The sequence below is a fragment of the Eumetopias jubatus genome, unplaced genomic scaffold (assembly GCF_037043125.1).
Source record: "Eumetopias jubatus isolate StellerSeaLion01/CBP00866 unplaced genomic scaffold, mEumJub1_p1.0 scaffold_11, whole genome shotgun sequence".
Lineage (NCBI taxonomy): Eukaryota > Metazoa > Chordata > Mammalia > Carnivora > Otariidae > Eumetopias > Eumetopias jubatus.
In genome coordinates, this window is record NW_028274817.1 from 112076659 (window position 1) to 112094908 (window position 18250).

An 18250-nucleotide genomic window follows, 5' to 3' on the forward strand; every position below is an offset into this window, starting at 1 on the left:
TTTAAAGATTTTATTTATTCATTTGAGACACAGAGATACAGAGAGAGAGAGAGCATGAGCAGGGGAGAGGCAGAGGGAGAGGGAGAAGCGGCCTCCCCGCTGAGCCAGGAGCTCGATGTGGGGCTCGATCTCGGGACCCTGGGATCACGACCTGAGCCGAAGGCAGACGCTTAACCATCTGAGCCACCCAGGTGCCCCTTTATTTCTTCTTTGAATTCGTATCTTGGACTCTTCCTTGAGCATTGAACTTCTGTCTGTTGACTGAAACCAGAAGTAGTTCAGTTGGTTCCAAGATCACCTACAGATTGTTTCCTCTCGTAAGTCTTGATTTGAAAATCATTATGCCTGTATTTCACATGAAGGGATACCATTGTGTGACGGGACTGCCCTCTTCGAGTTAATAGCTATACCAGTGTTTTGGTTTCGAAGTGGGCATAGTGGAATATTGTGAAAGATACAAGTCGGGTTGTCACCAATGCGCTCTGCCTTGGGTGGGCATACTCTTCCCTTCACTGGTATGCATCCGCCTTGTCCCTCACTCTTGTCCTTGCCAGTACCCCCACAACCCCTTTCAACTCTGAGCCAAACTTAACACTCAATAGAGTTCTTTATCTGGCCCCTCTGTGGAGAAAGAATTCTGCCTCTGGTTTTAGGTGCACAAGAGACATAAATGACCCAGTTGTTGCTATCAAGGAGTTTAGGTTCTAGGGAAGTTAAGTCACAAAACCATGTAGAAGTATCTAACAAAGCATGGTCTCTAAAAGGTACTACCTCCCCCCCAGATGCGATCACTGCATTGTCCAGTGCCCCTGCCATGCTGTTAATGAAGCCTGAGACTGAGCAGTAATACATGCTACTAAAACACTTAACATGGTCAGCCCCAACACCAGCTTCGGGCTGGTCTTGCAGTTTTTTTTTTATTTGACACAGAGAGACACAGCAAGAGAGGGAACACAAGCACGGGGAGTGGGAGAGGGAGAAGCAGGCTTCCTGAGGAACAGGGAGCCCGATGCGGGGCTCGATCCCAGGACCCTGGGATCATGACCTGAGCTGAAGGCAGACGCCTAACGACTGAGCCACTCAGGCGCCCCTGGTCTTGCAGTTTATTTATTTATTTATTTTTAAAAATGATTTTATTTATTTATTTGACAGAGAGAGACACAGTGAGAGAGGGAACACAAGCAGGGGGAGTGAGAGAGGGAGAAGCAGGCTCCCCGCAGAGCAAGGAGCGCGATGTGGGACTCGATCCCAGGACCCTGGGATCATGACCCGAGCCGAAGGCAATCGCTTAATGACTGAGCCACCCAACCCCCCTGGTCTTGCAGTTTAAAATGAGTTCTTTAGGGGCACCTGGGTGGCTCAGATGATTGGGCGTCTGCCTTCGGCTCGGGTCATGGTCCCAGGGTCCTGGGATCGAGCCCCACATCGGGCTCCCTGCTTGGCGGGAAGCCTGCTTCTCCCTCTGCCTCTCTCTCTCTCTCTCTCATGAATAAATAAATAAAATCTTTAAAAAAAATGAGTTCTTTAGGAGCAGGGTTTGCTTCCTCCATTTCTTTTGTTATCTCTGCTTCCAAGTTCAAGCCCTTGTATACAGCAGGGGGTCTGCGGGCCACAGCCAAGGGGCTGACAGTAGCTTGAAGCCTTATGGTGCCAAGAGGGCCCGCTTTACATTGATCTAATTTTCTTTTTCTCATTTTCAGATTTGTGCAGAGTGTCTCCATCTTTTCTTTTGAATTTCCTGCTGCCAGGTGAGTGAGGCTTTTTTTACGTGATAATGTTGTAGCAATAACACGTTTGGTTGGTTGGTTTTTTCTCTCAAACGGCCTCCCTTCATTTCACATCCCTATCCCTTAACCACTGTATTCTTTTTTGTTTTGTTTTGTCTTTAACTCCTCACTCCTACTCGGAGCCTTCTTCTTCAGACATTTTCTTATCCTTGGGTATTCTATTGTGGACCCATTTCTTCTTGCTAATCCAATTGTTTTTTAAGAACTTTCAGAAGTGGGTACAGATTTTGAAGTCACTTGGTGCAGTGTAATCTGGGGAAGGAAAACGACTGTTTCCAGAGAACTCTTTGGGATTTGGTTTCACTCTTCCTCTTTCCTTCTTTCTCCCTGGACTGGCCTCCCTGTCTCTAACAGTTCTTCTCATGCTTTGAAATGGACTATTGAACGTTCTCTCTCTCTTCTTTAAAATACATTTTTTTTTAAGATTTTATTTATTCATTTGAGAGAGAGAGCACAAGCAGGGAGAGCAGCAGGCAGAGGAAGAGGAAGGAGCAGGCTCCCCACTGAGCAGGGAGCCCGATGCGGGGCTCGACCCCAGGACCCTGAGATCATGACCTGAGCTAAAGGCAGTCACCTAACCGACTGAGCCACCCAGGTGTCCTTGAACGTTCTCTTTTTTTACTTAAAGTGCTGTGCCCATGCAGCTTCCAAAGGCTCCTCCCAACCATATTTCAGCTCCCAGCTCTCCTCTACACAGAAATTTTTAAACCACTACTGACTTACACCTCCTGTTTCCTTTGAGACTCCTAAATATTGGTTATTTCTGGGACTTCACTGGTATAAACAATAGAAATCTTATAACCAATGTAAGTATTAATTGCAATTAATACAAATTATAATGATCCTGTTATAATTGAAGTGATAAATAACAACATAGTTATTGTGTTAAATGCTTATACGTTATTATTATAGATAAGGTTAAAATATCTGAGCAGGGTCACCCAGCTAGTAAATGGCCAAACTGGGACTTGAAGCAGGAGTTGGCATGGTGTGATGACAAAGGCAAGGAAGGGCACAGAATATTGGTGGGTGGTTTGCTTTTCTTAGTACCTCACTGCTAATCAAATATGATCTTCTGATGGTACAAACCATGTACTTCTGCCCCATCCCTGTGCTCATCCCCCAGCGTAGATCACCATCTTGAGGATACTTTTAAGGAGAGTCTCCTATTTTTCTCCTCTACATATTGATGGAATTACGCTGCAGCAACAGATTCCAGACCAAATCAATTAAAAAAATCTTTTTCGAGTGCCTGCTGTGGGTGGAGTTGCATGCTGCTGGGCTTCGGGTGAGGTGGAGACGGAGGCTGTATAGGCGAGCATATTGTGTTCCGGTGCCTTGGTTTTCTTTTTCGGCTAAGTTGAGTCTCATGGACCATGAAGAGAAAGTTAAAAAAAAAAAAAAAAGTCACTATTTCTTTGGTTACACCAATGACCAACGAATCTAAGTACATAGTAGGTGTAAGTTCTCGAGGGCAAGAAAGATATCTGTCTTGTTTATTGTAGTATCATAAGGCCCAAGCGCAGTACCTTGCATGTAATAGAACCTCAACACAGTTTTATAAACCAGATGAATGAGTGTGGGAAATAATTCCCAGATCTATTTACATTTAGCACCAGAGTATACTGTAAACTTGTCTTATAATTCTGCTTGTAATAATAGCTAACACTTTTTGACTACACTAAGTCTTCATTATAGTACTTGATTTCATTTCTACAGAATCCTATGAGGTAGATTTTATTATGACCTCCAATTTTTAGATGAAGAATTGAGGTCCAGAGAGCTTAAGGAACAGGTGAAGGTTACCCTGTAAGTGGTGGAGCCCTGGGTTCGAAGGCAGGCAGTTGGCTCTACCAGGCATGCGCTTGTTCAACATACTTAACCATGCATTGGGAAAGGAGCCTGAAGAATGAGGGGAGAGACGAAGCGGGCTTTTGCTTTGCCTTGGGTATTCACACATCGGGTAATGAAGAGGCTGAAAGAGGCTGGGCGATTGCAGGTAGGACAGTGGAGGAGTTTGGACATGAGTGAGGGAGTTGGAAAATATCAGACCTTTCACAGAGTTTTGTATTTGTTTACTTTAAGTGTACAATTTATTTCTAATCTTGCACATCTGATAATGATTCACTTGTTTTATTGAATAAAGCTTCCCTCCACCCCCCATCCCCCCGCCGCATTAGAAAGCACTTAATGCTTATTAAGGAAATCATTTTGCACTGCAAAGACCAAACAAATCATGTCCTTCCATTTGCTTCTAGAGACATGAAAGCTTCATATTACCATCATGCTGGATGGTTCCCCATTGACCTGACTTTGTGCTATGACAAATGATACACAAAGCTGCCATTCTGGAGTTCATATGCAGCACGTACACTTAACCCAGTTTTTGTTGTCCTTAGGACATGGGCTTTTTTGGGCATATGAGATGTCATTTCTCTTACTACAGCGTTGCTGGCTTTAGTTCTTGGTGACTTCATCTTCAAAAAATTTTGTTGCTGAAGTTCAGAATGGCTCCTTTTGTCCTATATTTATTCAGATTACCCTAGTTTACAAGATTTGAAATTGCTATTAGACATTTCTGTGAGCATTCCAGAGACTTCTGTAAATAGTCTCATTTGATTTATAAAATGGGTAAAAATGTGAGGACTTTCCTTGTCAGGTTTTGGCACCACGGTTATCCTAGCCTGGTAAAAATGAGTTAGGCTGTGCTCTCTTTCTCTATTCTTGGAGTTTTTGTGAGATCGGAATTCTTGTTTTTTTAAATATTTGATAGAATCACCAGTGAAAATATCTGGGACTGGACTTTTTGTCTTCGGAAAATTTTTGAGACTTCTAATGATTAGATATCTATTCATGTTTACGATTTCTTCTTGATTCCTTTTTGGTTGTTTTATGTTTTGCATAGGGATTTGCCCATTTCTGTCTAGATTTTCAAAATTATTGAATAACGTTATCCCTAAGATCCTTTTATCTTGTATGTTTATAACATTTTCAATTATGTTGCTTTTTAAATTCTTTCCACTGATTATTTGCTGGTGCTCGCTCTCTTTTCCTCTCCTTTCTCCCCTCCTCTTAATTTTGCCAGAATTGTCTCTCCAAAGAACAACCTTGGCTGTGTTAATACCTTTTATTTTATGTCTTTTTTATATATCATTATTTTATGCTTTTTATTATTTCCTTTTTATTTTTTTAAAGATTTTATTTATCTTGAGAGAGAGAGAGAGAGAGTGAATGGGAGTGGGGTGGGGTAGGTAGGAGCAGAGACAGAGGGAGAGAATCTCAAGCACACTCCCTGCTAAGCGTGGAGCCCGATGTGGGGCGCCATTGTATGATCCTGAGATCATGACCAGAACTGAAATCAAGGGTCTGATGCTTAACCGACGGAGCCACCCAGGCACTCCTAAAAGATTTTCTTTTTAACCTCTACATGCAATGTGGGGCTGGAAACTACAACTCCAAGATCAAGAGTTGCATGCTCTACTGGCTGAACCAGCAGGCGCCCCTTTAATACGTACATTTAAAATGTAAACTTCAGGGGCGCCTGGGTGGCTCAGTCGTTAAGCGTCTGCCTTCAGCTCAGGTCATGATCCCAGGGTTCTGGGATCGAGCCCCGCATTGGGCTCCCTGCTCCGCGGGAAGCCTGCTTCTCCCTCTCCCACTCCCCCTGCTTGTGTTTCCTCTCTTGCTGTGTCTCTCTCTGTCAAATAAGTAAAACCTTAAAAAAAAAAAAAAAAGTAAATTTCACTCTAAAGATCTTTAGTTCTATCCTACATGCTTTGAAATACAGTCTTTTTTATTATTGATCCAAACACTTTCTAATATATGTAAATGACTTCTTCTTTGACCTGTAAGTTTGTTAAATAACAATTTACCTTTGTATTATGGTTTAATTTTCTTGCGGTCAGAGAAGATGCTCCTTTTTCCTTCTCCAGTTCTGTAAAACATTTTTGAGACTTCTTGTATGGCTCGGTTTTCGTAACTACTCCCAAGTGGTGTGGAGGGTTTATAGATGGTCTTTAAGTCAGGTTGGTTAAATGTGTCATTCAAATATTCTATATTCTTAGTGACTTTCTTATTTGAATTTTACCAGTTGATGATAGAGACGTTAATTTGTCATCTTCTTATTGAATCTAACCTTTTATGAATGAACCATTTTATTTATAGGTAATGCTTTTTGCTTTACAGTATAATTTGTCTGATATTAGTATAAACATATTTTCTTTTGATTAGTATTGGCATTACATATCTTCCCATCCTTTTATTTTCAAACTTGTTGTATCATTATGTTCTAGTTGTGTCCTTATAAATACCATGTTTGAATTTTGGTGTTTTTTTTTTCAGTGTGATGATCATTGCTTTTTCATTGAATCATTTAGTCCATTTATATTTAATGAATCATTGATTCATGTGCGTGTTTACATTTACCATATTCTATTTTCCTAATCATTTTTTGTTTCTTTTGCTCCCTTTTGGAGGCTTCTTTCAAATTATCTGAATATTCTAAACATCCCCCCATCCACTTGTTAGGAAATTATATACCGCACTTCTATTTTTTAATAGCTACTATAAAAATCACAATGTCTACCCAGCTTTTCAATGTCTAAAGATAATCCATACCTTTAGCCTCGTTTAATATAAGGACCTTGGAAGACTTTAATTTCTTAATTTCATTTTTTCATCTCCTAATTGAGATATATATATATATAGTCTATATTATATAATGTATATGTAAATAATATAGTTGTCATTTTTATGCTATCATGTTTGACTTATCTCTGCAAGATATTATTGTTAATGTTTTATATAGTCAACATTCATTTGTTACGCTAAGTGAATTAAGTCAGTCAGGGAAAGATAATTATATTATCTCACTCACGTGGAATTTAAGAAACAAAACAGAGGATCATAAGGGAAGAGAGGAAAAAATAAAACAAGATGAAATCAGAGAGGGAGACACACCATGAGAGACTCTTTTTTTTAAAAATTTTTTATTGTTATGTTAATCACCATATATTACATAATTTGTTTTGGTGTACTGTTCCATGATTCATTGTTTGTTCATAACACCCAGTGCTCCATGCAGAATGTGCCCTCCTCAATACCCATCACCAGGCTAACCCATCCCCCCAGCCCCTCCCCTCTGGAACCCTCAGTTTGTTTTTCAGAGTCCATCATCTCTCCTGGTTCGTCTCCCCCTACCATGAGAGACTCTTAATCATAGGAAACAAACTGAGGGTTGCTGGAGGGGAGGTGGGTGGGGGGATGGGGTCACTGGGTGATGGGCATTAAGGAAGGCACTGGGTGTTATATATGCAACTGATGAATAACTGAACTCTACATCTGAAACTAATGATATACTATATGTTAATTAATTGCATTTAAATAAAATGAGATAACTAAAAAAAAATTCATTTGGATTTACCAGTATATAGTACCACCCTTAGCTCTAGGCAGTTGGGGCCTCTGGCCTGTGTCTCATGCTTTAGAGGTCCCCTCTCTGACCCTTCCCTAGTCATACCCCTCTCTAAGGGTGAGAAGTTTGTGACACAAAGAAATGATACCCACCTGGAACCTGCTTCACTCTGCCCCCCAACCCTTGCTCCTAAATCTTGCTATGGGACCCTGGGACCCTGGAATTCCCTGTCCAGTCATTGTGTGCCTATTTCCAGGACCTGAGCAGGCCTCTCCCCCCAGGCAAGTCATGCTGCAGGTGTCCCTACCTTTAGACCTAAGGGATGACCAAGGAAGGGGTAGCTGCTTGCAGGGAGCGAGGGCGGTTTAGATATACAGGCTGGGCTGTCCACATACATGTGCACAACACCTCTTGTATTTTGAGATGGAGCCTCAGTGGAAGAATAAGGGCAAATTGTACCTCCTTTAATTTATTTTTTTTAATTTAAAAACATTTTTTTAAGTAAGCTCTATGCCCAAAATGGGGCTTGAACTTACAACCTCAAGATCAAGAGTCACACGCCCTACAGACTGAGCCAGCCAGGCACCCCTGGACCTCCTTTTAAACTCTTAACCTGTGTATCACAAATGTTAGGAATGGGCTTGGTCACACGTAACCACTTTCTTTGTTCTTCATTCCTTGTTGCATCTCAGATCTTACATCTTTTGCCTGAGTACATCTTTCAGGATTTGCTTCAGGGAGGATTTGCAGGTAGTGAACAATATCAGTTTTTTTTGTCTGTCTTCTGGCTTCCACTGTTGCTTCTGAGAAGATAGCTGTCAGTCTATCATATGCTCCTTTGAAGGTAAACTGTCTGGTTTTCTCTGGCTACTTGGAAGTTTTTCTCTTTATCTTTGGTGTTCTTCAATTTCACTATTTTGTGTCTAAGTATAGATTTCCTTTTATTTATTGTACAGATTCTTTAGGTTTCTTGAATCTGTGGATAGATGGTTTTCACCAATTTGGGGTCATTCAGTCATTATAATTTCAAACCTTGACTCTTTTTTCCTTTTTGAAAAAATTTTTAAAGATTTTATTTATTTATTTGTCAGCGAGAGAGCAAGCAGGGGGAGCGGCAGGCAGAGGAAGAAGCAGGCTCCTCACTGAGCAGGGAGCCCGATGCAGGACTCAATCCCAGGACCCTCTGACATTTTTAAAGAGTACAGGCCAGATTTTTTTTTTTCCTAAGATTTTATTTATTTGACAGAGAGATAGAGAGCACAAGTAGGCAGAGAGGCAGGCAGAGGGAGAGGGAGAAGCAGGCTTCCTGCCAAGCAGGGAGCCCGATGCGGGGCTCGATCCCAGGACCCTGGGATCATGACCTGAGCCAAAGGCAGATGCTTAACCGACTGAGCCACCCAGGTGCCCCTCCTTTTTGAATTTGAAATATATGTTAGACCTTGTATTTTTTTTTTCTCCATGTCTCTGAACTTTTCTTTTGTATTTCATATCTGGAGCTCAGGTTTACTTCATTAGGCCCATAACCTCAGGCATAAGTGGTTCCTTGGTTTATATTTCCTCCCTGAGTTCCTGCTTTCACTTCACCTTTGGCATGGTGATTCTTTTCTATCTTGTCAGCTTTTTGATATATTTAAGAAAATGCTCTTAATATGTCCTTTGTAATTTTTGATTGTCTTCAGCAGAAGGTTTGGTCTAATTATAACTGAACCCAACATATTCTTGGAACACTGAAGAAATTTTTTTTCCTGAGGTATTTGCTATATCAGGGTCTTTTAGTAGAGTTCAAATAAAATTTAACTATGCTTTTACTAACAGTTTCTGGATTCCTTTTTTAGAGTAAACACATGACCAGAGACTCTAGGGGAAAAAAAAAAAAGCAACCCTGAGATTCTCTGACTTCTTTGACAGTTGAATGATCCAAGTCAAGTGCTTTATTTGCACTGAGAACCTCTTCAGTGCCTCCCTTTTAAATTTCCCTTTGTGCAAGTCTGGTTAACCAACACTTATGACTCAATGTAAATATCTCAAAGGCATAAAATTTTCTAGGAGACTTAGGGAACAATTACCACACCTCTTGTTACTTCAGTCAAAAATATTGATCATTGCATATATCACAGCTGCCATGGTATAATCGAAATATGCCAGTTAATCAGAGGTAATAGAGAATAACCCTTACCCAGACCTGCCCTAAAGTGGTATCAAGCTATTGCCCCCCCACTTTTAAGTCTTATTCTTTATTCTATATTTAGATAAAGATAAATTTATCATTTATTGCTATTCAGGGTTGCACTGATGACAAATGTGTCTTTAAAAATATGATAAGTGATAGTATATTTAAAGAAATGGAAGAGATCTAGAACAATTCCTTGGAGGGTTACAGACAGGGCCATGGCCTACAGTCATGTCGCTTGTGTACCGTACAACCTCAGGGGTTGCCATTTACATCAGAGTCCACAACCATAAAACGAGGCCCAGGACCATGATGAAGCTTGGAAAATCCTCTATGAGTGATTGTGTAGCGTCAAGGTCTAGATTTTAACTGTTTAAATGCTAGCAGATAGTTTTCTTTGTAATTGATGTGATCTTACCAGCCATCCGCAGCACCTTGAAAATTTGCTAAGAATCAGTGGCTGTTTAAATCTTCTTTCTTGATGACCTGGAGAGCATTGAGCTAACCCAAGTTACCCTGGAAGGTGAAGAAAAGTTCCAGCTCAAAAAAGAAATGACTTTCATGTATAATGAATAAGGCTTTCAACAAAATCCACAGATTTCCCTCTTTGATCAGTGATCCTAGGACTTTATGGCTTAGCAGGATGTCCTCCAGCTTATACAGAAGGCACTAAGAGCTGCATTATTTTAAATACCATAAAATTTCTCCTATTAGGAAATGTATATTCAGTCTTTTTTTTTTAAGATTTTATTTATTTATTTGACAGAGAGAGACAGAGAGAGAGGGAACACAAGCAGGGGGAGTGGGAGAGGGAGAAGCAGGCTTCCTGCTGAGCAGGGAGCCCGATGTGGGACTTGATCCCAGGACCCTGGGATCAGGACCTGAGCCAAAGGCAGACGCTTAACGACTGAGCCACCCAGGCGCCCTGTATATTCAGTCTTGAGGAAAGATATTTCGGGCTTGATAACCGAAAGCAGTCTTTTCAGTGGTAGCTGGTCTGTAGTAAGTCCTTCTTGATCCATACTCTCTTTCCAAGATGATTGCTGGCGTCACCCTTCATTCTGACCTTTCCTGCTCTCATTTGGGAGTTGAGTACAAGCTCTCTTCAGTGAAAAGGTGTGGTTTATTTTGATCAGAGGCCCACGTTATGGCACATAATAACCAGTCACTGTGTACTGTGCCTAATTTAACTTTGACCATATCTTATACCACTCAGGAGGTCCTGCCCTAGGATTTGGCAAAGCTCAAGAATGAGCTTGCAGAAATTTTGAAATTATATAATAGCATTTTGCATTTCTTGATTCATTTCACCTGATGGACTCAGACGTTTACTTCCAAGGAGGCACATTCTCAGGAGGCGAGCACTGTGGCCTGGTAGAAAGAGTAGGAGTCCCACCAAACAGCCAAATGACCTTGACCCATCTCCTAGAACATGTTGGACCCCTTCCTTCATGTGTAGAATGGGGGTTTGAGGCTAGGTGAATTCCGAGTTCCTTTCCAAAAATAAACTGCTCTGATACTCTTTCCAGAACTAAAATTAGGTACTTGCACAGTCAGTCTTCTAAGTCAGTTCTATAAATTCCAGGTAGAGTTGAGTCAAGGCATTTGTATAGGAGAGTTTTTGGGTTTTTTTTTTTTGTTTGTTTGTTTGTTTTGGTAGAGGTTTGTTTCACTAAATATAGATTTAAAAAAAAATAATAGTGCTTTTGGAGGGGGAACTGAATTCAGAAATAAAAAATAGATTGGTTTTTAAACTTTTAAATGAAACTTTTTGTGACATATGCCTAAGTGTACAATTCGGTGAGTTTCAGGAACTGAACACACCCATGTAACCAGCACGCAGAATGTTACCTGTACCTCAGAAACCCCTTTGTGCCCACGTCTAATTATTATACCCGCACCCCCTATCCAAGGAGAACCACTCTCCCTACTCCTTGCTCCATCAATTGGTTTTGCCTGCTTTTGTACCTCCCATGAATGGAATTCTGTACAATATGCATTCTTTCACATCTGGCTCCTTTATCTCACTTTATGTCTCTGAGATTCATCAATATTGTTGTGTGTAGCTGTAGCAGACGCTTACATTTTCCTCCAGAGAGACATTGCTACATCTTTGCATTCTGGTTCGAGGGACTCATTTGGGAGGGTCAATAACATGCCATTATGAACAGAGAGAGGATAAAAGTGCTGAAGAGGAGAGCCAAACCAGAGGCATTTGACAACTTGTTAACATAGTGTATTATTGTTATTTTTTTAAAGAGTAAATTTTTTTTGAAGATTTTATTTATTTGACATACAGGGAGAGACAGCGAGAGAGGGAACACAAGCAGGAGGAGTGGGAGAGGGAGAAGCAGGCTTCCTGCCGAGCAGGGAGCCCGATGTGGGACTTGATCCCAGGACCCCGGGATCATGACCCGAGCTGAAGGCAGACGCCTAACGACTGAGCCACCCAGGTGCCCCAACATAGTGTATTAATATATGATACAGCTTATTGATTTAAAAAACGTAAGCCCTCTTTGGAAGGAGAAGGACTCACCTCCTGTCTAAGACATTATCATGCCACGTCCAAGGAAAGAATTCCCTCCCTGTTACTGGTGATGGCTTTTAAGTTACAGGATCCTTAAAGATTGCCAGCTTTTCCTTGGGGCTGAGAAATTGTGTTTTATCCCCATCTTTACGTGCCCTCGTGCCCGTAATCCCTGCACTGTTTTACCCTGCACATGCCGGGTGCAGAATAGGTATCTGTCGACCGAACGAGTGAAGAGTAGAGCTAGCGTTTATAGTGGCTTCACAGGGCTTACTCACCACAGCAACGCTGTCGGGTTGGAATCCTGGCCATTGGAAAGAGCTTGTCCAAAGTCATTCAGACACTGCAGGGCAGAGCCAGAACCTTGCAACTCCTGCTCTTTAGTCTTCGCCACCGCGCATGCGCACTCTGTCGTTCTGAGGCTGGCAGAAGCTGCGGTGGTGGCTGGGGTCGTGGGTGCTCCGTGGTCAGGACTTCTGGCAGCTGAGAGCATACAGCCTGGTCTGCCCTGGCCGCTCGCCCTGGGGCTGTGTATGGGGAGCCTGCTCAGTGGGCTCTCACTTCCCCATGCCTGTGCCTGAGCCCGTGGGCAGATTGTGACTTCCTGGCTGGCTTCTTCCTCCCTCGGCATCCCATGCCAGCCTCTGCTGCTGGTGCTGACTGCCTGGCATGGGGTTCTGTTGGCCAACTCCTCCACCGTTAGAGGAACTGACACAGTCTCAGGATTTGCCATTCTCTCTGTGTGCCAGGCTCCCCCCTCAATACATTTTTTTATTGCCCCTCAATAAATATTTGTTGAATGAATGAATGCATGAATGGTAAATGAGGCTTTTAAATTCAGTTTTGATACCAACTGTGCTTTTAACAAATGTTGACTCTGTCCTCCTGACCACTAAAGATGCAAGCAGTGATAATGGACTTGTATGTAATAAAGAGGAAATCCTTTTACAGTATAAGACATAAACAAGAGTAGAATTATTTGTAGGATTCTCCAACCCCTTCTGATTCTTAGCATAGTTTTTAACCAGCATTTATATCATAGTAATAATTATATATGCAGCGCTTTGTGTTTTTAACTTCTCCTCTTGATATTTTGCATGCATTGATGTTTTCCATAAATTTACAGGGACCATGTTTTTAAAAATTTTTTTAAAAATTTAATTTTGAGTGAAGTATAGTTGACATACAATATTACATTAGTTTCAGGTGTACAACAAAGAAATTCGACAAATCTGCACATTATGAAATGCTCACCAGGATAAGCGTAGTTACCATTGGACATCATACAAATTTATTACAATATTACTGACTATATTTTTTATGCTGTACTTTTCATCCCTGTGACTTATTTATTTTATAACTGGAATTTTGTCCCTCTTAATCCCCTTCACCTATTTTGCCTGTTTCCTCCGGCAACCACTAGTTTGTTCTCTGTATTTGTGAGTCTGTTTCTGTGGGTTTTTTTTTTTTAAATAATTTTTAATGTAATATGATACCCTACTGGGTGGTCCTCCCATAATAAACAGAGGTTTTGCTTTTTGTAGCCAGTGCCCCATCTGGCATTGCCAGTTCTCTGGAACCAGAGTAATTTAAAGGATGCAGGATTGCAGGTTGCCTTGGTTAAGTAACTGCCTCTTGGGTATTGCTGTGTTGTGATTATGGCATGCTATGATGATATGTTTTCCCCTTATTTTATTCCAGGATGTTTTTCTCTGGCAGGCAGTGTGGCCATGTTGGCAGACCTGAAGAACTTTTACTGATGTTCAAGATATTTCTTATCATCATTTGTCTTCATGTTGTTCTGGTTACATCCTTGGAAGGTAATGTGCCTGGCTGTTTTTTGTTTTGTTTCATTTCATTTTTTCCCATGTTATCTCTATCTTTATGTGTTTATTTAGGTTTTTTTTTACTGTAAAATAAACATAACATAAAGCTTACTATTTTAACCATTGAACCACTGGCATTAAATATATTCCCAATTTTGTGTAACCATCACCACTATCCATTTTTAGGATATTTTCATTGTCTCAAATAGAAACTCTGTCCATGTTAAACAGTAGCTCCCCATTCCCTTTCACCCCAGTCCCTGGTACTCTCTCTGCTTTCTGTCTCTATGAATTTGCCATTCCAGGTACCTCATATAAGTGGAATCATTCAATATTTGTCCTTTTGTTTCTAGATTCTTTCATTTAGCATGTTTTCAAAGTTCCTCCATGTTATAGTATGTATCAGCATTTCATTCCTTTTTAAGATTGAATAATATGCCATTGTGTGTATAGACCACATTTAGTTTATCCATTCAGTGTTGATAGACATTTGAGGTATTTCTACCTTTTGACTGTTGTAAATAATGCTGCTCTGGATATTGGTGTACAAGTACAATTTCGAGTCCATGCTTTCAGTTCTTTTGGGTACATATACCTGGGAGTGGAATTACTAGATCATATGGTAATTCTATGGTGATTCTTCTTGAAGATCTGCCACACTGTTTCCTCCAGTGGCGACACCATTTTTCGTCCTACCAACAGGGCACAAGGATTCCAGTTTCTCTCTGTCCTCACCAACACTTCTTATTTTCTCTTGTTTTGATAATGGGTGTGAAATGATACCTCATTGTGGTTTTGATTTGCATTTCTTTAATGATTAGTGATAGGGAGCATCTTTCATGGGTTTATTGGACATAACGTTCTTTTTTTAGAGAAACGTCTACTTAAACCTTTGGCCCATTTTTGAATTGGGTTGTTTGGGTGTTTTTGCTGTTGAGTTTAAGAGTTCTTTATATGTTCCGAGTATTAAATCCTTTACCAGATAATACGATTTGCAAATATTTTCTCCAATTCTGTGTTGTCTTTTCACTCTCTTAATAGTGTGCTTTGACGCACCAAAGTTTTTATTTTTGATGAAGTCCAATTTATCTGTTTTTACTTTTATGCCTGTGCTTTTGCTGTCTTATCCAAGAAACCACTGTCAAATCTGATGTCATGAAGATTTCTCCTACATTTTCTTCGAAGAGTTTTATAGTTTTAGCTCTTATGGTCAGGTGCTTTGATGCATTTTGAATTCATTTTTTGTATATGGTGTGAGGTAAGGGCCCAGCATCATTCTTTTGCATGTGGACATCCACTTTTCACAGAGCTTTTGTTGAAAAGACTGTCCTTTTTTTTTTTTTAAAGATTTTATTTATTTATTTGAGAGAGAGAATGAGAGATAGAGAGCACGAGAGGGAAGAGGGTCAGAGGGAGAAGCAGACTCCCTGCTGAGCAGGGAGCCCGATGTGGGACTCGATCCCGGGACTCCAGGATCATGACCTGAGCCGAAGGCAGTCGCTTAATCAACTGAGCCACCCAGGCACCCGAAAAGACTGTCCTTTCCCCATTGAATGGTCTTGGCACCTTTGTCAGAAATCAATTGACCACATATGTGAGGGTCTATTTCTGGTGTTTATTTGTTTTTAAAAGTATCCACTTAAAGTCACTTCTGCATGGAAATGTTAAGGGAGGTAGACAATCAGCCAAATGAAGCAGCATGGTTTTCAGAAGAGAGGATCTTTAGAATGAAACATGGAGAAAATGTACCTAAGGAAGGCAGCAAAAAGGCCAGAAATCTTGGCTGCAACATCTGTAGGCAAAACTTCCAAAAAAATACAATGCTGCTATGCAAATGGAAAGAATCCTCACCAGGAATGTTATTTAAGAAGAATTATTAAGGACACAGAGAGAAATACCTTTCTTGCTCAGAGGAGAGTGGCAGCATCAAGGAATCTTCATTGGATAAAGCACATATCTACTAGCAGCAAACAAAGACATGTAAACAAAATAGATGTACAACACACACATGCGAACTAAATGGAAAACTTCCCAACAGGATAAAACACAATAATTGACAATCCTTCAAAAAGCCGGCACTGGGGCATGTCAAGAAGCCACAATACTTTAGAAAAAGAAATGGTAAGAGCTAAACATGTACTGACTGCTTACGATGGGCCAGGTCCCTCCGTGCTTTACACATACGCACTCTCTTAAGCTTCTCAACCACATCTGTGAAGGAGAGGTCCTAGTGTTAGCCCCATTTCCCAGATCAGGAAACTGAGTCTCAGATAAGTAAGTTGCTCAAGGAAGTGGCTGACTGGAATTTGTAGCCAGCTCTGAATTTTGTGGTCATAACCAGAAACCCAGAGTTCTCAAACTCTGAAAACATCAGTTCTCAAAATATCAGAATCCCCTGTAGGACTTGGGTCTCTCCCCCAGAGTTTTTGATTCAGTGGGTATAGGGCCGGACCTGAGAATGGACATTGCTAACAAGCTCCCAGGTGATGTTGATGCCATTGGTTCAGACTACACTTTGAGGACCACTGCCTGCACAACTGGCAGAAGACAGAAGTAGGTAGAGAAAACTCCTCCAGCTAAATATCACGGGCTACACATTCTGCTGTGGTACTGTGATGTTCCTCTAAACTATGCTCACGCGTCATCTTCTTGGGGCATTAAAACATCACTGTGGGATTGGCAGAGCAGAAATCAAATGTCCCCACTCTACTAATGAGTAAATGTCCCCAGGGACTTGATTGGTTGGAAAATGGCAGAGCCAGACTAGATACTAGATATTCAGTCTCATGTTTCGGTGCTTTTTCCACCACGGGGATAGATGAGGAAGGAAAGTGAAACATAAGGGGAAAAAAGTCATCAAAATGAAAGCGGCTTGGTAGAAATAAGTCTTTTTGAAAAAGTATCTTTAAAAGTGATTAAAATGGGGCAGGTAAACAGAAATGTGCATGCGTGCTGATGGCTCCCATGTCTCTCTAACTGCGAATAATCTGTGCCTATAGGACCATGCATGGCCTGTGCTTGGAACAAGCCACAAGTGCGAGGGAATTAACACTCCAAAATAGTGAGGGATGAGAGTCAGCGTTTACCTATGCCAGCTTCCTCATCCCTTGGTGAGATGGTGCTGAGCTGTGTTCTACACACCTAGTAGATTGTTGGGTTGTGCCCCAGTTGCCCCCAGTAGTAATCCACTCATTAATGTACCCATTATTGTCTTTACTCCCTTCCCTATCTTACTTCCTTACTCCCTCCCTCTGCTTTCTGGGGTCTCCCCGCTTGGAACTGAATGAATCGTCCAAGGTCCAGCCAAATATTACTACCTCTATAAAACCTGCCCTCATCTCTCCAGAAGAATTAAACCTCTTTCCACAGTGCTTTTCTCTTTATCCATATCTTTTTATACTTGTCCCCTTCTATGACAGCATTAGGTACTTCCTTTGTATCACGGGTCCTTTTAGCACACTGTCAGCACCAGGTGAGAAGGGAGAAGGAGGGTTTCCAGGGGCGGATGGGAAACTAATGGGCAGGCTGGGGACTTGATCTGGGCCACGCCCTGCTAGGTGCTTTATCTATATCATCTCATTTACTCCTCACAAAAACGCCTCATGATAGATACTTTCAGTCTCAGTTTAGTCATTTGTGCAGAGTCTCATAGCTCAGAGGATTCCCCGTTGGGATCTGTAGCTTGTGCTGTTCATCCTCTACCGGGTTGCCTCGTAGGTGTCTGAAGACTGAAGGAACGTGTCACTGAGGTGTGCGGAGAAGACAGGGAGGGAGCCGGGGTGTGCCGCTGGTTAGCAGCCGTTCCCCCTGGTTTTGGGGGATTTGGACTGCAAACACAGTAGCTTCATCCTGGAAGCCTGAGAGATGGCTCATTAGCTCTTGACAATAAGGAGAGGTAGGTCTGACACTCTCTTGTTAGGCCACTGGCCAACAGAGAGAATCCTTAGACCCTAACGCTTTCACTTGTGTAATTCGGTAATGTGTGAGGGAATCATTCTTGGTCTACCAGAAGCCCACATGAGCTAGCTTCAGTAGGTGACTATACTTGTCTCTAGCCTCTAGCTCTCCTGGGCTGTGCCAATAGCCTTTTTTTCTTATTCCTTTTTTTGTCTTTGAAGGAGGTCTTCTTTTAGGTACAACTATTTTCCAGAGGGTGAGATGACGTAATAGTGGAAGATGGTTATAATTTCATCCTTGTAGAGTTGTCTTCCCCATTTGGAAACAATTACACATTTGAGCCAGTTTGGTGAGCTCATGAGCTATAATCCCCAACTTTCTCTCTCTGGTCTGGGCCTAGATCTTATTGTGCTGCAGGCATTTCCAGAGATGGATTCTTCTATAATTCTTCTCTCCCAAGGCCTCACTCTCTTGTTTCCTCTTATCCTCTCATGCTTTGTCCATCCAAATCTTTGTTCTTCCTTGTGCAGTGCATGGTAAAGCTGTAGGAGGGTAGACTGTAATGCTCCTGAAAGGTAGGGAATCTGTCTTGTTTGACTTTGTCTTCCAGTACCAAACCGGGTACTGTAC

The 18250-nt window shown here is 41.5% G+C and overlaps 1 protein-coding gene across 1 annotated transcript in view; it reads left to right on the forward strand.

Annotated features, from left to right (window-relative positions):
* The first annotated feature begins 1704 nt into the window (after positions 1 to 1704).
* The window catches only part of ADGRG2 (adhesion G protein-coupled receptor G2), an 84025-nt gene continuing 67479 nt past the window's right edge, over positions 1705 to 18250 (forward strand). Inside the window, exons 1-2 of the mRNA XM_028122583.2 lie at positions 1705 to 1748; positions 13599 to 13717. Of these exons, the coding sequence (XP_027978384.1) occupies positions 13600 to 13717 (118 nt within the window). The 5' untranslated portion in view covers positions 1705 to 1748; position 13599. The remainder of the gene's footprint in view (positions 1749 to 13598; positions 13718 to 18250) is intronic.